Genomic DNA, 22,692 nt, shown 5'->3' with positions numbered 1-22,692 from the left:
AGCTCTGTTTAAAGTGTAAACAGCATGTTGTAAAATCATATTTCTGAAAATTTAAGATAAATTTATGGCTGGAGAGGTTCTTCCACTTTCCACTTCTTAGAACATAGAACATAGAACATTACAGCACAGAACAGGCCCTTCGGCCCACAATGTTGTGCCGACCTTCATCTGAAACCAAGATCAAGCTATCCCACTCCCTACCATCCTGGTGTGCTCCATGTGCCTATCCAATAACCGCTTAAATGTTCCTAAAGTGTCTGACTCCACTATCACTGCAGGCAGTCCATTCCACACCCCAACCACTCTCTGCGTGAAGAACCTACCTCTGATATCCTTCCTATATCTCCCACCATGAACCCTATAGTTATGCCCCCTTGTAATAGCTCCATCCACCCGAGGAAATAGTCTTTGAACGTTCACTCGATCTATCCCCTTCATCATTTTATAAACCTCTATTAAGTCTCCCCTCAATCTCCTCCGCTCCAGAGAGAACAGCCCCAGCTCCCTCAACCTTTCCTCATAAGACCGACACTCCAAACCAGGCAGCATCCTGGTAAATCTCCTCTGCACTCTTTCCAGCGCTTCCACATCCTTCTTATAGTGAGGTGACCAGAACTGCACGCAATATTCCAAATGCGGTCTCACCAAGGTCCTGTACAGTTGCAGCATAACCCCACGGCTCTTAAACTCCAACCCCCTGTTAATAAAAGCTAACACACTATATGCCTTCTTCACAGCTCTATCCACTTGAGTGGCAACCTTTAGAGATCTGTGGATATGGACCCCAAGATCTCTCTGTTCCTCCACAGTCTTCAGAACCCTACCTTTGACCCTGTAATCCACATTTAAATTTGTCCTACCAAAATGAATCACCTCACATTTATCAGGGTTAAACTCCATTTGCCATTTTTCAGCCCAGCTTTGCATCCTATCTATGTCTCTTTGCAGCCTACAACAGCCCTCCACCTCATCCACTACTCCACCAATCTTGGTGTCATCAGCAAATTTACTGATCCACCCTTCAGCCCCCTCCTCTAAGTCATTAATAAAAATCACAAAGAGCAGAGGACCAAGCACCGATCCCTGCGGCACTCCGCTAGCAACCTGCCTCCAGTCCGAAAATTTTCCATCCACCACCACCCTCTGTCTTCGATCAGATAGCCAGTTACCTATCCAATCGGCCAAATTTCCCTCTATCCCACACCTCCTTACTTTCATCATAAGCCGACCATGGGGGACCTTATCAAACTTAGTAGATGTTGCTTGGCTGACTTCTCCCAGAATGCACCAGTGAAGTCCCTCAGCTATCTCTACCGGATGCTTGTCCTCCTCTTTGAAGAACTCCCATGAAGGACATGGTGGCACAGTGGTTAGCACTGCTGCCTCACAACGCCAGGGACCTGGGCTCAATTCCCAGCTTGGGTCACTATCTGTATGAAGTCTGCGCGTTCTCTCCGTGTCTGCGTGGGTTTCCTCCCGGTGCTCTGGTTTCCTCCCACAGTCTGAAAGACGTGCTGGTTAGGTGTATTGGCCGTGCTAAATTCTTCCCCAGTGAACCCAAACAGGTGCCGGAGTGTGGCGACTAGGGAATTTTCACAGTAACCTCATTGCAGTGTTAATGTAAGCCTACTTGTGACACTAATTAATAAATAAAATATAAAATTGATACTTCAAAACTAGACAGCTCACTCATTAATGCCTACTTAATCTATTCTGCAATTATTTCCCAGTTGCGAATCAGTCTACCCTACTGAAGAAATGTTTGTCCTAAGGATAAAAAAGATGTTAGGATACGTACCTTGATGATTGATGGAATTTTAGAATTGAGGTTGTCATAAGTAAAGTGCAAACGGGTGCAGAAGGAGCATTTGTAGAGCAACGGGTCTTGATAAAATTCGATCTTTCCACTTGCATTTCGCTTGTCCAGACAAACAGTGCAGTCAGAAAAGTTGATAACCTTCCTCAAGACCAATTCTGGAGCTGAAGAGAACGAAGAACAAACATGGAAGAGCATGGAATAGATTGAAATTATTGTGAAAATATATGGGAGACAACATCATGGTGCAATTATTTAAAACAGAAAGATTTCACTTTGAAACTATTCTGTCAACATTTACAATGGGAAAACTCTATAGGAACATGTTAAGCTTTTGCCGCAATTTATTGACACCTTATTTTTCTCCCCAGGTACTTTTCACAAGCGAAGTATGGTGTTTCATAGAAATCCTACAGTGCGGAAGGAGGCCATTCGGCCCATCGAGTCTGCACCGACCACAATCCCACCCAGGTCCTACTCCCACATATTTACCCACTAATCCCTCTAACCTACACATCCCAGGACTCTAAGGGGCAATTTTTAACCTGGCCAATCAACCTAACCCGCACATCTTTGGACTGTGGGAGGAAACCGGAGCACCCGGAGGAAACCCACGCAGACACGAGGAGAATGTGCAAACTCCACACAGACAGTGACCCGAGCCGGGAATCGAACCCGGAACCCTGGAGCTGTGAAGCAGCAGTTAAAAGGGGAGGTAGAGGAAGTCATCAAAAGAGAGGCAGATAGAGAGAACAGAACAAAATGGGAGGAATGTTAGGAAAATGAGAAAGAAAGCAGTAAAGCAAAGAAATACAGTAATATAGTCCCAAGAGCGAACTTCAAAACACCATGCACAGATCTCCTTGAAGCTAAAAAAAAAGAGTACTGCTAGACATGGGAGAACCTCAACACAAAAGCAAAATATTGCAGATGCTGACAATCTGAAATAACAACAGAGGTTCTGAAAATGCTCTGGGTCTGGCAACATCTGTGAAAAGAGAAACAAGTTGAAATTTCAGATTGATGACCTTTCAACAGAACTGGAAGAATCTCACTTCCATCTAGGGCTGTTAGGCATGTGTAACCCATCCCCCACCCTTCTTCCACCAGTGCTGAGAGATACCATGGCCTGAATTTTACCACCTCACCCACCCCACTCGCAAAACGGCATTCTCCATTTCCTAGCCACTGACTCTAGTAACTATCTGAAGCAGACTGTTCCCAATCTGGATGTTGTATCGCAAGATGAGCTTTGTCCACATATCCGTTCCACCACGAAGACCTACTACTTCCACCTCCATAACATCTACTCCCAACTCAGCTCAGTTGTTCCAGCTTCTGTTACCTCAAGTAATCCAATGTTTCCTGGCAGGCTTCTCATCCACATAAGCTTGGATCTCACCCAAAAATCTATTGTCTTTATTCTAGCTCACACCAGAGTTGTTTACCCATAATCGCCATGCTCACTGATTTAGACGGCCTGGTCTGGCAATGCCTCAACTCTGAAATTCTCGTCCTGGTTCCTTTCCACCCACCCCCCCTGCCCCCTCCCCCCACCCCATCTCTGTATCCAACTCCAACGTGACAATCCTCAAAGATCTTTTGCACTCATCCAATTCTGCCCTCAGGCACATCCCTGATTTTAACTGGTCCGCCATTGGATACATATTGCTTATACTCTAAGCTCTGGAATTCCCTCTCTAAACTGCTGCACCTCTCTACCTCTCCCGCCTCCTGAGAGACACTCCTTAAAACCTAATTCTTTGAGCAAGCTTTGGGTTGCATCTTTTAACTTTTTTCTTGATGTCAAATTGGGTCTGATAACACTCCTGTGATTCACATTAGAGGGGATTTTTAAAAACTATGTTACAATCCATTAGCCAATAAGAAATAGGAACAGGAGTAGGCCATTCAGCCCTTCGAGCCTGCTCTGCCATTTAATAGCATCATGACTGATCTAACACTCAAAGTCCACTTTCCTGCCTCATCTCAATAACCCTTCATTCCCCTGCTGGTTAAAAACCTATCGATCTCAGTCTTGAAAATGTTCAGGAACTTGGCCTCCACAGCTTCCTCAGGTAAAGAATTCCAAAGATTCAGCACCCTTTGAGAGACGTAACTCCCTTGTTCCCCTTGACAGGCAACCTTAAACAAGAGATTGAATTCCCAGTGACCAACTGAAAGGATCACACAAGATTTCAAATCTTAAAACTTTTACTGTAACAAACAAACTAATATCAATGATGATTAAATAGTATTTAGTATGCAGCTACTGCTCTAAACTACAGAAAGAATATCCTCCTTTTAACTTTTGTGATGTTAGTGTCCCTTTAAGAAAGGCATGCTCACAGCCTTAAGTGATGTCATTGCTGGAAGGAGGAAAAAAACTGTGTGCCGGTCAGATGACATGGGTTGTTTTTAGTTTCGTTTTGGCTGCAGTGTTAGAAACATAGCTGAAAGAAGTCTCTTTTTTGTTTTTATTTTGAAAGTTTTACCAGTTAGCTGAAAGAACAGCTTATTGCCATGCTGCAGTAAAGAAACTATGTTTTTGGTGTTTTGGGAAGCTGATGACTTGAAATCAGCATTCAACCCAGGTTGATTCCAGTATCATGTGAGCTTTAGCCTGTGCAGTGATAAATCTGTTTAAACGGTTTTGTTTATTGGATATTGGTTTGGATTGGAACATCTGATATATATATATTTATATAGGTTAAGGGTTATACATTAAAGTGGTTGTTTTGTTTCTTGATAGTAATTGACAAAAGTTCTTGCTAATCTTCTTACTATACATGCTAACTATATTCTTAAAGAAACTTTGTTTGATAAAAGCTCCCTAGTGGGTCACTTGAATTACACCTGAAGTGAAAAAATCTCATGCTTATCCTAGCCAAATTCAAAATGCAAAACTTATGATTTAAGCAGGCTTCATAAAACACTTTGAAGTTTCTGACCTGAACCATAACACTTTTAACACAATCAAAAACCTCACACACCACATCACAGTTATGCTTCACTGCCGGCTCTCCATATATTTGCAGTTTTTACAGGAACCTGTACATCACTTGCAGCTTCCAACAGCTTAATTGCTCCCTGTTTTACCAAGTCGCAAGATTGAGTACCGTGAAAAAGAACTTCATGTTTTCTGAAGTAGTCCCAAACTAAATACAAGTTGTAAGGCCTACTTCAGCACTTCTTTTCCCTCCTGGCCAGGCCAGGATGAATCTTCCTAATTCTTTACATTGCAATGGGATGCATGTCTTTAACCAAAGACCGTTTTCCTCTCCCGCTTTCTGCCTTTCATTATTTTTTTGTCTCGGGATATGGGGTCACTGACTATCCATCATTTTTATTGCCCGTCCCTATTTGCCTTTGAGAAGGTGGTGACGAGCTGCCTGCTCTAACCATTACAGTCCATGTTGAGTAGGTACACCCTCAGTGCTGTTTGGGAAGGAATTTCAGGATTTTGACCCAGTGACAGCGAAGGAATGGTGATATATTTCCAAGTCAGGATGGTGTATGACTTGGAGGGAAACTTGCAGGTGATGGTGTTCCCAAGTCACCAAACAGCACTGTGGGTGTACCCATGCCAGATAGAGTGCAGCAGTTCAAGGCAGTGACTCACCACCACCTACTCAAGGGCAATTATGGATGGGCAATAAAAATGGTGGCCTAGCCAGCAATGCCTATGCCCCATGTAAGAATACAAAAAAAACAGAGGACACACTGCCCTTTCTGCAGACCACACTCTAACTGCAGTCCTTTATCTCTGTCGGATGCCTCTCTTTCAGTCTGAAACCCTGGATACAGAAAGTCTGATCAGCTGCTCTTGTATTTCCTTTCTGGGGTGAGAACTTTACACCATCCTCAGCAAGCCTTTCGAATTGTCCTCATGGTAATCAAGCCACACAGCCTGTTATACAAACTCCTCCAAATCCTTTCAAAGGATATTCTGCTTTACTTTAAATTATGGATGCAGTTTGAAACATAACCTTATAAAACCTTGTATTCATAACATGTTAAGGATGCTATATAAATGCAGGATGTTACAGATGCTATCAAAAAATTCTTTATTATTTACAAATTAAAGTCCATAAAATTTTGATATCATTTGCATTCAACAACATTCACTTACACATTTGACATCAATCACTCTCAAAAGCAATCATTTAGCTGTGATTTGCTATCATTTGCACTCAAAAGCAATCATTCACCTATCATGTGACATTGAGGAACTCGCATTATTGTCATCAATTGCTTTTAAAATTGAGCAAAATAACTAAAGCATTCTGACAGCAAAAATGATCACAGAGCTGGTTCTCCACATTTCTGAATTTCTATAGCTTCAGACATCCTAAAACTAAGCTAACTTTAGAAAAAGCAGATTCTGTTTTAACACACATGTTTTTGACAAGCTCATTTGTTTGTCTTCATAACTTTAACTTGTGCAGTTCATTCCTGCGTGGCCACCCGGAACTGGAAGTGATGATGAAGGCTTGCTCTGCTGCTGTCTGGGAGAGGTACTGAGGCCCATTTCCAGAGTGGTGGTGGCCAGAAAGTTGGCAGTAGGAGGCAGAAGGTCAGTGGGTGGAGGGGGTGGTATAGGATAGACACGAGGGAGGGTTGGTGCGGCAGAGGGAAAAGAAACCAGCAGGGAATGCTGAAAGGAGATTGGGGGATGGTAGGTGAGGAAGAGAGGCACCGGGGATGCTGAGACATGTCTCGCTTCCTGCATGTTTTCTTCCCAGGACAACAATTAAAGAAATGAATCAAGAACTAAAAGGGGAATTTGGTGATGTTCTCAAGCATGTATCATGGAATGATTCATTGGACTAAATGAAAAAAACTTAATAAATTCAGATTGCATAAATAATTGACTGCCTTATGTTTTTCAATGCAACATGTCTTCTGGTGAACACATGATGTCAAAGGTGGCAAAACACTGCTGACTGCATGAAGAACTCATTCCAAGCAAGAAGATTTGATGTGAAATGATTGCTGATAATTTTTGAGTGCACTGAGTTCATCTGAACACAAAAAACTATGTCACAATTTTCTGGTAGGAATTTAATTCTCAAATACGCTGCTTTATTAAATGATTTTTGTATATATGTTGCAGACCCACACTTGGAAAAAGCAGAACTTCACTCACCCAAGATATCCATGAAAGCTCGATCCCAAAACTCATCTACTGTGTAGCATTCTGCAGACGTAATGTTGACTGAGAGAACAATATCATCCTCCACATATTTCAAGATGAGATTGTTTACCACAATGTTTACATTGTTCACAACACGCCTAATCAAGCTCTGTACATAACCTACAACAGGATAAAAGAGAAAGACATAATTAATGCCACTCAAATCTATATAGCAAGTTTTTGTCACAGAGAGAAATCAATTGCGGAAAGGTCCTATCAATTTCATACATCGGCTCAGAACTGCTATCCCAACTTTGCTGGGCCAAATGGCCTCTTCTTGCTCCTATTTTCTATGTTTATCTCAAAGAATGGTCAATGGAAGCACTGAATAAAGTGGGTTTTAGAGCAGCATCACAGCTCTAACACATAAGCTTTCTAGAATTATTCCTTCACATCATCTGAGCCTGATCAAAACAATTAAAGGAAATTGCAAAATAGATAGAAATTACACTAGCGATCTCCAAGTAAACTGGAAAGGTTTTCAAATATTTCATTGCGTTAGAGCGCTGTTTTCAATAGATGTGGGTTCAGAGGGATTTGAATGTCATAGCTCACAAAACACAAGTTAACATGCAGATAGATACCCAAGCATTTTGGAAGACAAACGGTATGCAGGTCTTCACTGCAAAGGAATTCGAGTTCAAGAACAAGGAATTGTTGCCGAAATTGTACTGGACTTTTGGGAGACCACACTTGAATACTGTATGCAGTTTTGGACTCCATACCCAAGAAAAAATACATCTGCCTGAGAGGGGATGCAACAGAAGTTCACTGTGTTGATTCCTGAGATGAGAGGGTTGTGCTATGAGGGGAGATTGAGCAGAATGGGCCTATACTCACAGGACTTCAAAATATGAGAGGTGTTCACACTGAAACATAACATTCTGAGAGGGTTTGACAATGTATATGCAGAGAAATGTTTCCTTTGGCAGGAGAGTGTAGAACAAGGGAGCACATTCTCATAATAGAGGTCAACTATTTACAAGATGAGGAGAAATTTCTTCACTCAAAGGGTTGTGAATCTTTGGAATTCACCACCCCAGAGAGCTGTAAATGCACAGTCATAGAGTACATTCACAGCAGAGTTCAATAATCTTTTAGATTCTAAGGGAATGAAGGGATAGAGGGAAAGTGGAATTGAAGCTATCATCATGGCAGAGCAGGTTCAAAGGCCTCATGTTCTACGCTATTTATCGTGTTCATTAAAAACAACACAATGGGCCTGATTTTATCATTTTGAGTCTAAGTGCCGAAACTGGGCGTCAAATAGATCCGCGCCTGGAATTCTCTTTCCAGCGCGGCCATACGTGTTTTGCTGGCTCCAGTCCGATTCGCACTGTGGGCGGGGCTTAGCGCTGGCGGACTGATCGGAGCCCTGAACTGAGCATGCGCAGTTCAAAAACAATCTGACAGAGCGCGCCCGGGCGCGAAAGAAAAAAGCAGAAAGCAGAGAGAGCGGCTCTCTGACGATCATCCTCAGGTGGGGGGGGTGGTGGGACCCAGATCACCCTCTGGTCGGGGGTGGGGATGGTGGGACCCAGATCATCCTCTGGTTGGTGGGGGGGAGGTTCCGCTGCCAGTCTGCGGCCGATCCCTCATCCCGGAGTGGACATGCGGCCATGCCATCCCACAAAACCTTCAGGATGAAGCGATTCCTCGCTAAGAAGGTGAAGCAGAACCGGCCGATTCCACAGTGGATCCGCATGAAAACTGGCTACAAGATCAGTACGAGTCCAAGAGGAGATACTGGAGAAGGGCCAAGCTGGACCTGTAAAGGGATACACCATCACTGGTACACTACCAGCCACAGCCATCTCTCCCACGCTCTTGCCCCTGCAGGGAAGAGTAATCTGTGAGCTTTAATTTTACACAGTAATCTGCTATGCAAGACCTTGTTGAAAGCCTTCTGAAAGTCTAAACAAACTATTTTCACCGAATCTCCCTGGTTGATTTTACTAGTTACATCCTCAAAGACTTCCAGTAGATTTGTCAAGCATGATTTCCCTTTTGTAAATCCATGCTGACTTTGATTATACCACCGCTTTCCAAATGCTGTGCTATGAAATACTCCATAATGGATTCTAGCAATTTCCCTGCTACCGACATTAGGCTCACTGGTCTATAGGCTCACTGGGCTATAGTTCCCTGTTTTCTCTCTACCTTCCTTTTTGAATAGCGGGCTTACATTAGCTACCCTCCAATCTGTAGGAACCAGTCCAGAGTCAAAACAAATTTGGAAAATGACCACCAATCAATCTACTATTTCTGGGACCACTTCCTTAAGTACTCTGGAATGAAAATTATCAGGACCTGGAGATTTACCCGATTCAATCCCATTAATTTCCCCAAAACAATTTCTCTACTCATACTGATTTCTTTCAGCTCCTCACCAAAACTTGTGTTACTCAGAACTTCCAGTACATTATTTATGTCTTCCTTTGTGAAGACAGAAACAGTTCTTTGAGGAGTTAGCAAGGAACTTAGATAAAGGAGAATCAGTGGACGTAATTTATTTTGATTTCCAGAAGGCCTTTGACAAAGTGCCCATGGTGTTCAGGGTAAGATTTTGGCATGGATAGAGGATTGGCTGACTGGCAGGAGACAGAGAGTGGGGATAAAGGGGAGTATTGGAGTATTGTGAGCAGTTTTGGGCCCCATATCTAAGGAAGGATGTGCTGGCCTTGGAAAGGGTCCAGAGGAGGTTCACAAGAATGATCCCTGGAATAAAGAGCTTGTCGTATGAGGAACGGTTGAGGACTCTAGGTCTGTATACGTTGGAGTTTAGAAGGATGAGGGGAGATCTGAAACTTACAGGATACTGCGAGGCCTGGATAGAGAGGAAGTGGAGAGGATGTTTCCACTGGTAGGAAAAACTAGAACCAAAGGGCACAACCTCAGGCTAAAAGGACGATCCTTTAAAACAGAGATGAGGAGGAATTTCTTCAGCCAGAGTGGCGAATCTGTGGAATTCTTTGCCACAGAAGGCTGTGGAGGCCGGGTCATTGAGTGTCTTTAAGACAGAGATAGATAGGTTCTTGATTAATAACGGGATCAGGGGTTATGGGGAAGAGACAGGAGAATGGGGATGAGAAAAATATCAGCCACGATTGAATGGTGGAGCGGACTCGATGGGCCGAGTGGCCTTATTCTGCTCCTATGTCTTATGGTCTAAAGTACAAATTTAGTTCCTCAGCCATTTCTTTGTTTTCCAGTCAGTCAGAAATGGGAGAATTCTGAATTCTCCCATTTCTGACTGAAAGGGCCTACATTCGTTTTTGTCAATCTTTTTCCCTTTATATACCTATAGAAACTTCTACAGTCAGTTTTTATTCTCCCCGCTGGCTTACTTTCATACCATATGTTCCCCTCCTTAAGTAATCCCCTGGTCTGCCTTTGCTGAATGTTAAACTGCACCCAATCCTCACATCTATTGCTTTTTCACACCAATTTGAGTGCTTCTTCTTTGAATCTAGTACTATTTCTAATTTCCTCAGTCAGCCATGGTTTGGCCACAGTTCCCTTTCCACTTTTCCGCCAAATAGGAATAAACAACATTTAGAGTTCACCTATTCGTTCCTTCAATGCCTGCCATTACCTGTCTACAGTCTTTCCCAGACCATCATAGTCAACTAATGCTTTATACCATCATAATGGTATAATTACCTTACTGAAATTCAGGATCCTGGTCTCAGAATCAACCACATCACTATCCACCTTGATAAAGAATTCCATCATATTATGGTCACTCTTTCCCAAGGATTCTCTCACAACTAGATTGCCAACTAATGCCTTCTCATTGCACAATACCCAGTCCAAGATTGCCTGCTCCCCTGTTGGTTCCTCAACATATTGGTCCAGAAAACTATCCCGCATACGCTCCAGAAATTCCTCCTCTACTACTGTGACTAATTTGACTCTCCCAATCTATATGCAGATTAAAATCACCCATAATCACAAATGTTCCTTTATTACATGCATCTCCTGTCTAATGATATTCCCAACAGTACCACTACAGCTTGGTGGGCTGTATACCACCCCCAAAAATGTTTTTGCCCCTAGTTATTTTTTGGGCAGCTCGGTGGCACAGTGGTTAGCACTGCTGCCTCAGTGCCAGGGACACGGGTTCGATTCCCAGCTTGGGTCACTGTCTGTGTGGAGTCTGCACGTTCTCCCCGTGTCTGCATGGGTTTCCTCCAGGTGCTCCAGTTTCCTCTCAGAGGTTGAAAACGTGCTGGTTAGGTGCATTGGCCATGCTAAATTCTCCCTCAGTGTACCCGAACAGGCGCCGGAGTGTGGCGGCTAGGGGAGTTTAACACTGCAATGAAGTTACTGTGAATGTAAGCCTATTTGTGACACTAATAAATAAACTTAACTCGATCCATACAGATTCCACATCATCTGTACTAATATCTTTCCTCAATATTGTATCAACATCTTCTTTAATCAACTTATTTCTTACCGGAAGATCCAGCGCCTAAGGAACATATGCTTCACTATAAAATAAGCAACTTTCACAAGTTGAGCTTATTTAAAAAACCTCAACTGAAACATACCGAACTTTTATATCAACTTTTTTGTAGCTAAAGCACAAATATTTACATAATCTAGGTACCATATTTAATACTTCAACTATCTTCTCATGAGCTTTTGGAATGAATTTTGCTCCCATTAGATCTTTTCCCGACCAGCTTCCCTCCAAAGCAAAAAAAAACAGTAAGCTAACATTTAACCTCCTGTTATTTTTATTTCTGGATCTAATTTGTAAAGGCCAGCATACTGGTGTTCTACACTGCGCTCCCTATTAAGCAGAAAGACTTGAGTTGTGTCAACAATTGACACAGTCAGCACCTGCATCACAGCCTACTGGGAAGAAACCTATTTAAAATTGTTCAACCGTATCATAACTGGAAAAACGAACTCCATTATGCATTCCCAGTACGTAGTAAACGCCATCATCTGCAAAATGCAGGAGTGAAATATCATACCCGCCGAGTGCTTTTTTTCTCCTCCATAGTCACTAATAAGTATACAATGCCAAAACGTTCAGTTGTGCAGCAAGAATTTTATATCTAAAGCAAAAATAGTTTCTTCCCATTGCACTAATAAGGAAATCAGAAACTCCCAACGGAAAGACCTTAGGAACTGAACTCATGGTAACTCTATCACTGAAAACTTTCCGCTCGCAGAATCTGTAACTAAGAGTTAACAGTTCACTGATTCCCGTACAGAGGTAATAAAGATGAGACGGGCCATCCTCCAAGAGAATTTTAGAACACATGTGGCTGTAGACCTTAACGATGAACATATGAGTTTATAAAGCATCAAAATTGAGTGATTGCTTTAATTTGGAACCAAGATGAGGAATCTCTTTTAATTGAAGTCCTGGCTGGTGGATGACAACATGTTGAAATGTGTTCTGCAAGGGAATGCAAAGCAAATTTTTTACTTAATTGTTGCTCAAGTGCACATGGACCGCAGAAACTATAGATGAGTATGTTTCACTTCCCATTTATGTCAACTAAACTATGTACTTCCAACACCATTTTTCTAATGCCTCTAGTGAAAATCTTACAGTAGTGCTTCCTGCTTTGTTGAAAGGATCATTCCTTTTGGTTAAATAAAAGATCACTTAGACTAAGGGCTTCTTCATTAATCTGAATATTCAACTTGGCACACTAGGTGCTGCAGAAATAAGGTATTGAGCACATGAGAATGTAATGATGTTGCAAACATTCCTCCAAAATAACAATAAACGGTTTTGTGATATCGGTTGGGTTGAGGGATTAGCCACGACATGCTTTTCTACAAATAGTACCACGGGATCCATTTGCATCTTGCATCCACCTGAGGAGCAGTAGAAACCTTAGCTTAACATTTCATCTAAGAGCTAACACTTTTTCTTTATCCATTGATGGGATTTGGGCGCCACTAACAAGGCCAGCAATTGTTTCCGCATCCCTAATTGATAAGGCGATAGTGAGTCCTTAAACTGCTGCATTTTGTGTGATTAGGTATGGCTACAGTACTGTTAGGGAAGCAATTCCAGGATTTTGAACCAGCTCCGATAAAGGAATGCGCTCAAGTCCAACAGTGGGGCATGAACCAACAATCTACTGACACAGGTGACAGAATACCACTGAACTGAGGCTAAGCGCTCCAAGATACATCACTTCACTTTTACATTAAATTTACATCTTAGTATACTGAAACTTTTAATCAGTCCTTTTCACTTCACTTTCAGTAACTAACTGTACAGCTTAATGTCAGAAGAGATACTAAATTAGGAAGCTGATTTTTACTTTCCTATTCCTGTACAAAAATGTTTCCTTTGAGGTATGACACAGCGGTAAGAAACCTTTGGTAATGTTTTTCTTGAACTCATTCCCACTCACTGTTCTCATTTATTACCTTTTGTGATTCGTTCTTATTTATTACTGGGGGAAAAGCCAAAATTATTATATTCTGATTCTGGAGCTGAAAACATATGGCATCTTTTGTCACTTAGCTAACTTTTCAGCAGTACAAGGATGTCTCCACAATTCAGCGCACCCTGAGTACTTCTCACACAGGGTTGTGAATCTATGGAACTCACTGCCCCAGAGTGCAGTGGATGCAAAATCAATCAATGGATTCAAGAAAGAGATGGATAAATATTTGATCAAAAGCGGGATAAAGGGCAACCGGGAAAAGACAGGGAAGTGGAGTTAGGATGAGATGAAGATCTGCCATGATCATAAAGAATGGCGGAGCGGGCTTGAAGGACTGAATTGCCTGCTCTCGCTCCTCGTTCCTATGTTCCTAATAAATATTTCTAAAATTTCAAACTGAATTTTTTCTTTAAAAAAAAGCTTTGTTAGAACTTTTGTAAAGTTACATCTTTGCTGTGAAGCTGTTAATATATCACACTGTTACCTCTCAATACAAATAAAATTCATCACGAACAAAAAAATTACATGGTACAAATCAGTTTGTTAAAACATATTTTAATCTCCAAAACCAAAGAGTTGCTGCACAATATGAAACCAATTGGGCCACATTTTGCTGTGGAGATGCCGGCGTTGGACTGGGGTAAGCACAGTAAGAAGTCTCACAACACCAGGTTAAAGTCCAACAGGTTTATTTGGTAGCAAATACCATAAGCTTTCGGAGCACAGCTCCTTCGTCAGATGGAGTGGATATCTGTTCTCCAACAGTGCACAGACACAGAAATCAAGTTACAGAATACTAATTAGAATGCAAATCTCTACAGCCAGCCAGGTCTTAAAGGTACAGACAATGTGGGTGGAGAGAGCATTCAACACAGGTTAAAGAGATGTGTATTGTCTCCAGACAGAACAGCCAGTGAGATTCTGCAAGATCAGGGGGAAAGCTGTGGGGGTTACTGATAATGTGACACAAATCCAACATCCCGGTTTAGGCCGTCCTCATGTGTGCGGAACTTGGCTATCAGTTTCTGCTCAGCGACTCTGCGCTGTCATGTGTCGTCAGGGCAATTTTTTATTTATTCTTTCACGGGACGTGGGCGTCACTGTTAAGGCCAGCATTTTTTGCCCATCCCTGATTGCCCTTGAACTGCGTTTCAGAGGACAGTTCAAGAGTCAACCACATCAATCAAAAGTAGGTCAGACTAGGTAAGGGCAGCAGATTTCCTTCCTTGAAGGACATTAGTGAACCCGATGACTTTTTATGACAATTGATGATAGAGTCATAGCTTCACATTTAGCTTTCAATTCCAGATTTTATTAATTGAATTTAAATTTCACCAGATGCCTTGGTGGGATTCGTACCATGTCCCCAATGCGTTAGCCTGGGCCTCTGGATTACTAGCCCAGTGACATTACCACACTGCCAGCATCCCTCCCTAATTTATCCTCCTCTGCTGTTTGATGGAATTGCTCTTGAACTTTCAGGTTTATAAATTTTGTGCGAGACAAGTGCGAATTGAAAGCAGTGCAGCGAGGGGCAACCAGGCATATGAGGCCTGAGTGAAAAGACAACTGTGTATCTCCTTAACCAACAAGACTGAAGAATTATGAAACTGACAGTTCAAGGACAGTGAATAAATATAAATCAGGGTTGGTAACTTCTCTGTCGAATCAGGCAGAAAGAAAGAAACAGGGGAAAAAAGGTTTTACTCGAGCCAGGAAGGAAAAATAAATGTAAAATTTTATATTTTCAAAATCTCCGACAATTAAGCCCCAAGCATTGGGACTCCAAACTTGTAATAATTAATTTCCCAATTCCAAGGAAACTGATAGGCTGTAATTAATACTAAACAAATGTTAAGCGTACTTCAACTGGAATAGACCAGATTTGATGATCCGCGTCTTTAGTTTGTACCCGAAGCACAAATATGCCATTCAATTAACTTCAACAGTGTACCAGAGAGTGAGATGCTATTTTCTCAAAGCTAACAATGGAGCAATGCACCTTGGCGAGAAACCTTATTTGAGTTTAACTGTGCATCTGCTCCTTGCCTGAAATTGCTGAATCATCTGTGCATAAACAAGTGTCATTAGCCTCGGTACCAGAAATAGTATTGGGCAACAGAATATCAGATGGAAGATGGCGACGGGGCTGGTCAAAGAAGATCTGGCAAAGTACATTTAAGGGGGAAGGACCTCCAAGAGTGGGACAGCGCCTGGGCTGGAGCAAAAGAGATTATGATGGACCAGAACTGGTGGCAGAATCTTGCTGCCTTTTGTTCCACATGGGACCAGAACTTAGTCTAACTAAGTAAGTGAATGCAGACATTGTACAAGGTCCTTGGCACTTTAGAAGACATAAATAAAGAGTTCTTGTAAAACAGCACTTTTCATTCACTGTCATCCTAAAGGACTTGTAGAGAAATATCCAGAGGTTACAGGGCAAATTTCCACATTGAAAGCGTGGGTGTCAGATTGCAGTTGTTCACAAAATTCAGCAACCTGCATTTAATGCAGCAATTCAAACAGAATCCATACAGGATCTTTTGTTTCCTTCAATAGAAAGTGATAGGATACGGTTGGGGATCGGCAAAGGGTGAGCCCCTTGATCTTCAGTCAGGGGGAATAGGTATTGTTTTCTGGAGCTGCGGCCAGGAGCTCCAAACATTACCTACCCAGTGCCACGGTTAAGGACATCTCCTCATGACTGGAGAGGAACTTGGAGGGGGAGGGTCCAATTGCCGTGGTCCATGTGGGAACCAACAACATATTGAGAACCAGGTATGGTGGGTTAGTAATTAGGGTCCGAATTAAAACGCAGAACATCAAATGGTAATAATTTCTGGATTGTCACCGGAGCTACATGCCAACTAGCATAGGGTTAAATAGATTAAAGAATTAAACACTCAAAGAATGGTGTGGGAAGAAGGGGTTCTGATTCACAGGCCACTGGCACCAGTACTCAAGGAAGAGTGAACTATTGTGTTGTGATTGGCTGCACTTGAATTAAGCTCTCAGGCTGGAACCAGTGCTCTGACCAATCGTATAACTAGGTCTATGAACAGAGCTTTAAATTAGAAACAGACCCTTCGAGCCTGCACCACGATTCAATATGATCATGGCTGATCTTGCACTGTCAGTATCCCACTCCCGCTTTCTCTCCATACCCCTTGATCCCTTTAGCCACCAGGGCCACGACCAGCTCCATAACATATCTAACGAACTACAGCTTTCTGTGATAGAGAATTCCACAGGTGAACAAAGAACAATACAGCACAGGAACAGGCCCTTCTGCCCTCCAAGCCTGCGCCGCTCATGTGCCCAACTAGACCATTCGTTTGTATCCCTCTATTCCCAGTCTGTTCATGTGGCTATCTAGATAAGTCTTAAACGATCCCAGCATGTCCGCCTCAATCACCCTTGCTTGGCAGTGCATTCCAGGCCCCCACCACCCTCTGTGTAAAATACGTCCCCCTGACATCTGTGTTGAACCTTGTCCCCGTGACCCCTTGTGTTCGTCCGACCTGGGAAAAAGCTTCCCACTGTTCACCCTATCTATGCCCTTCATAATTTTATACACCTCAATTAGGTCACCCCTCATCCTCCGTCTTTCCAGGGAGAACAACCCCAGTTTACCCAATCTCTCCTCATAGCTAAGACCCTCCATACCTGGCAACATCCTGATAAACCTTCTCTGTACTCTCTCCAAAGCCTCCACATCCTTCTGGTAGTGTGGCGACCAGAACTGGACGCAGTATTCCTAATGTGGCCTAACCATCGTTCTATACAGCCGCAACATCATATGCCAACTTTTATATTTAAGCCCCGTCCAATAAAGGCAAGCATGCCATATGCCTTCTTGACCACCCTCTCCACCTGTGCTGCCACCTTTAAGGATCTGTGGACTTGTACTCCCAGGTCCCTCTGTGTGTCTATACTCCTGATGGTTCTGCCATTTATTGTATAGCTCCCCCTTACATTAGATCTACCGAAATGCATCACTTTGCATTTATCTGGATTAAATTCCATCTGCCATTTCTCCGCCCAATGTTCCAGCCTATCTATATCCTACTGTATTCTCTGACAATGTTCATCACTATCCGCAACTCCAGCAATCTTTGTGTCGTCCGCAAACTTACTGATCACACCAGCTACATCGTCCTCCAAATCATTTCTAAATATCACAAACAGCAGAGGTCCCAGTACAGAGCCCTGCGGAACACCACTAGTCACAGACCTCCAACCGGAAAAAGACCCCTCCACTGTTACTCTCTGTCTTCTATGGCTAAGCCAGTTCTCCACCCATCTAGCTAGCTCACCTTTTATCCCGTGAGATTTAACCTTTTGCACCAGCCTGCCATGAGGGACCTTGTCAAACGCTTTACTAAAATCCATATAGACAACATCCACGGCCCTTTCCTCGTCAATCGTTTTTGTCACCTCCTCAAAAAACTCAACCTATTTGCGAGGCATGATCTCCCTCGTACAAAACCATGCTGTCCATTGCTAATGAGATTATTCACTTCTAAATGTGCATATATCCTATCTCTAAGAACCTTCTCCAATAATTTCCCTACCACGGATGTCAAGCTCACCGCCTATAATTACCCGGGTTATCCTTGCTACCCTTCTTAAATAACGGGACCACATTTGCTATCCTCCAATCCTCTGGGACCTCACCTGTGTCCAGTGAAGAGACAAAGATTTCTGTTAGAGGCTCAGCAATTTCATCTCGTGCCTCCCTGAGGAGTCTAGGATAGATGCCATCTGGCCCTGGGGATTTGTCTGTCTTAATGTTTCCGAAAAAACCAAACATTTCCTCCCTTGTAATTGAGATTTTTTCTAACGGGTCAACACATCTCTCTGAGACACTACCAATCAACATGTCCCTCTCCTTTGTGAATACTGATGCAAAGTATTCATTTAGGATCTCTCCTACTTCCTTTGGTCCTAAGCATAATTCCCCTTCTTTGTCCCCGAGAGGTCCGATTCTTTGCCTAACAACCCTCTTGTTCCTAACTATCTAAGTGAAGAAGTTCTTCCTCATCTCAGTCCTGAATAGCTTACCCCCTTATTCGTAGACTGTGACCCCTAGTTCTAGACTTTCCCAACATTGGGAACATTCTTCCCGCATCTGGCCTGTCCAGTCCCATCAGGATTTTATACGTTTCTTTGAGATCCCCCCTCATTCTTCTAAATTCCAGTGAGTACAAGCCCAGTCGATCCAGTCTCTCTTCACATGTCAGTCCTGCCATTCGGGGAATCAGTCTGGCGAACTCTCGCTGGACTCCCTCAATAGCAAGAATATCCTTCCTCAGACTAGGAGACCAAAACTGCACACAATACTCAAGGTGTGGCCTCACCAAGGCCCTGTAAAACTGCAGCAAGACATCATCCTCTTGCTATGAAGGCCAGCATGCCATTAGCTTTCCTCACTGCCTGCTGTACTTGCATGTGAACCTTCAGCAACTGTTCCACCATGGCACGTTGCACTTTCCCTTTTCCTAAACTGCCCCTATTCAGATAATAATCTTCCTTCCTGTTTTTGCCACTAAAGTGGATAATCTCACATTTATCCACATTATATTTCATTTGCCAAGTATTTGCCCACTCAGCCAGCCTGTTCAAGTCACCCTGCAGCCTCTTAGCATCCTTTTCACAACACACACTGCCACCCAGTTTAGTGTCATCTGCAAATTTGGAGGTATTGCATTCTATTCCTTTGTCCAAAGCATTAATAGAGTGAATAGCTGGGGTCCCAGCACGGAACACTGCAGTAGTCCACTAGTCACTGCCTGCCACTCTGAAAAGGACCCATTTATTCCCACTGTCTGTTTCCTGTCTGCCAATCAGTTCTCTATCCACGTCAATACGTTACCCCCAATACCATGAGCTTTAATTTTGCTCACTAATCTCTTGAGGAATGGGATGGGAGAAGAAAAGGTTGAGCATCAGAGTTCAGCAATGTGGATAAAGACAGTAAGAAGTCTCACAACACCAGGTTAAAGTTCAACAGGTTTATTTGGTAGCAAATACCATAAGCTTTCGGAACACTGCTCCTTCGTCAGATGGAGTGGATATCTGCTCTCAAACAGTGCACAGACACAGAAATCAAGTTACAGAATACTAATTAGAATGCAAATCTCTAAAGCCAGCCAGGTCTTAAAGGTACAGATAATGTGGGTGGAGGGAGCATTCAACACAGGTTAAAGAGATGTGTATTGTCTCCAGACAGAACAGCTAGTGAGATTCTACAAGCCCAGGAGGCAAGCTGTGGGGGTTACTGATAATGTGACATAAATCCAACATCCCGGTTTAGGCCGTCCTCATGTGTGCGGAACTTGGCTATCAGTTTCTGCTCAGCGACTCTGCGCTGTTGTGTGTCGTGAAGGCCGCCTTGGAGAACGCTTACCTGAAGATCCAAGGCTGAATGCCCATGACTGCTGAAGTGCTCCCCCACAGGAAGAGAACAGTCTTGCCTGGTGATTGTCGAGCGGTGTTCATTCATCCGTTGTCGTAGCGTCTGCATGGTTTCCCCAATGTACCATGCCTCGGGACATCCTTTCCTGCAGCGTATCAGGTAGACAGCGTTGGCCGAGTTGCAAGAGTAGGTACTGTGTACCTGGTAGACGGTGTTCTCACGTGAGATGATGGCATCCGTGTCGATGATCCGGCACGTCTTGCAGAGGTTGCTGTGGCAGGGTTGCGTGGTGTCGTGGTCACTGTTCTCCTGAGGGCTGGGTAGTTTGCTGCGGACAATGGTCTGTTTGAGGTTGCGTGGTTGTTTGAAGGCAAGAAGTGGGGGTGTGGGGATGGCCTTGGCGAGATGTTCGTCTTCATCAATGACATGTTGAAGGCTCCGGAGGAGATGCCGTAGCTTCTCCGCTCCAGGGAAGTACTGGACGACGAAGGGTACTCTGTCCACCGTGTCCCGTGTTTGTCTTCTGAGGAGGTCGGTGCGGTTTTTCGCTGTGGCGCGTCGGAACTGTTGATTGATGAGTCGAGCGCCATATCCTGTTCTTATGAGGGCATCTTTCAACGTCTGGAGGTGTCTGTTGCGATCCTCCTCATCCGAGCAGATCCTGTGTATTCGGAGGGCTTGTCCGTAGGGGATGGCTTCTTTTACGTGTTTAGGGTGGAAGCTGGAGAAGTGGAGCATCATGAGGTTATCCGTGGGCTTGCAGTACAGTGAGGTGCTGAGGTGACCGTCCTTAATGGAGATGCGTGTGTCCAAGAATGCAACCGATTCCGGAGAGTAGTCCATGGTGAGTCTGATGGTGGGATGGAACTTGTTGATGTCATCATATAGTTGTTTCAGTGATTGCTCACTATGACTCCAAAGGAAGAAAATGTCATCGATGTATCTAGTGTATAGCATCGGTTGAAGGTCCTGTGCGGTGAAGAAGTCTTGTTCGAACCTGTGCATGAAGATGTTGGCATATTGAGATGCGAATTTTGTCCCCATGGCTGTTCCGTGTGTCTGGATGAAGAACTGGTTGTTGAAGGTGAAGATAGTGTGGTCCAGGATGAAGCGGATGAGTTGTAAAATTGTATCTGGAAACTGGCAGTTGACGGCATTGAGTACTGAGGCCGTTGCAGCAATGCCATCATCGTGGGGGATGCTGGTGTAGAGTGCCGAGACATCCATTGTGACGAGGAGTGCTCCTGGTTCAACTGCTCCATGTGTGTTGAGATTCTGTAGGAAGTCCGTAGTGTCGCGACAAAAGCTGGGGGTTCTTTGTACAATGGGTTTCAAGATGCCCTCGACATAGCCAGAGAGGTTCTCGCACAGGGTTCCATTTCCTGAAACGATGGGATGGCCGGGTGTGTTTGCCTTGTGTATTTTTGGGAGGCAGTAGAGATCTCCAACGCGTGGAGTATGTGGGATGAGAGCACAGAGGGTGTTTTTAAGGTCCAGATCAAAGGTTTTGATCAGAGTGTTGAGTTGACGGGTGTGTTCTTTGGTCGGATCTGTGGGTAACTGTCTGTAGTGTTCCTCGTTGTTGAGTTGTCGGTACACTTCTTTGCAGTAATCCGTTCTGTTCAGTATGACGATGGCCCCTATGTCCAGTATGACGATGATAAAGACAAGCAGAGTTGGACTGGGAGGGGCAGAGAGTTGTACTTCAACAAATAAGGTAGTAAAAAATGAAATTAGAAATCCTTCACCTTAATATGTGAAGCATCTGCAATGAGATAGATGAACATAGCACAAATAGAAGCAAATGATTTTGTCCTAAATCACAATAACAGAGGCATGGTCACAAGGTGACAACGGTTGGGAAATAAATACTCCAGGGTACACAATATTGCAGAATTGTACAGGAGGATGGAATATTGCCATGAAAGTAAAGGATTTTATTGGGCTTTAGAGAGAAGGGATTTAACATCAGAAGATCATAAAGTAGAATCAGTATGGGTGGAAATTAGTAATAGCCAGAATCAGGACACACTGATCAGAGCATTTTATACACCCCCTAAACAGGAGTTATACCATTGGACAGGGCACGAAGCAAAACATTATTGGAGCTCGCAACAAAAGCAATCTTCATATAGAATGGAACAATCAAATCGGCAAGAGTGGTCTAGAAGACGAATTTGAGGGAAGGTTTTATGATAGTCCTTGGACCAATACATTTTGTAACCAACAAGGGATGAAGCTATCTTAGATCTAGTATTCTGCAATGAAGCAGGGTTCATTCGTAATGTCGTCGTAAAAGATCCACTGGAAAATAGTGATCACAATACCATTGAATTCCATGTTATGTTTCGACGTACTCCAATCACAAACAAGAATTTCAAACTGAAGCAAAGCCAATTACATTGGTATGAGGGTAGAACTGGCTACGGTAAATTGTGTAGACTAAAAGGTATTGAGGTAAATGAACAGTGCGAAGCATTTAAAAGAAACAATTCAAAATGTCCAACAAAAACACATTCTATAGAAAAACAAAAATTCAATCAGAAAGACCCACCCGTGGCTCACCCAGGAAGTTAGGGATAGAATTAGATTAAAAGAAGGGGCTTACAATATTGCAAAAAACATCAAGTCTGAGGATTATGAATGTTTTAGAGAACAAGGGGCAACCAAAAAGTTGGTGAAATGGAAAGGCATAGAATATGAGAGTAACATAGAAGATCGGAGCAGGAGGAGGCCATTTGGCCCCTCGAATCTGTTCCCCCATTTATTATGATCATGGCTGATCGTCCAACTCAATAGACGAATCCTGCTTTCTCCCCATAACCTTCGATCC

The 22,692-nt window shown here is 43.3% G+C and overlaps 1 protein-coding gene across 11 annotated transcripts in view; it reads right to left on the bottom strand.

The window, feature by feature from the left end:
- vps13b (vacuolar protein sorting 13 homolog B) overlaps positions 1 to 22,692 on the bottom strand; it is a 993,302-nt gene that overhangs the window by 893,327 nt on the left and 77,283 nt on the right. For all 11 annotated transcript variants that reach the window (XM_078215655.1, XM_078215652.1, XM_078215654.1 and 8 more), the window contains exons 5-6: positions 6,966 to 7,133; positions 1,799 to 1,980 (exon numbers count right to left, since the gene is read on the bottom strand). In XM_078215655.1, coding sequence (XP_078071781.1) covers positions 1,799 to 1,980; positions 6,966 to 7,133 — 350 coding nt within the window. The remainder of the gene's footprint in view (positions 1 to 1,798; positions 1,981 to 6,965; positions 7,134 to 22,692) is intronic.

This window comes from Mustelus asterias, chromosome 7 (assembly GCF_964213995.1).
Source record: "Mustelus asterias chromosome 7, sMusAst1.hap1.1, whole genome shotgun sequence".
In the NCBI taxonomy this organism is placed as follows: domain Eukaryota; kingdom Metazoa; phylum Chordata; class Chondrichthyes; order Carcharhiniformes; family Triakidae; genus Mustelus; species Mustelus asterias.
The sequence above is the reverse complement of the archived record's forward strand: the minus strand, read 5'-3'. Positions and strand labels throughout refer to the sequence as shown.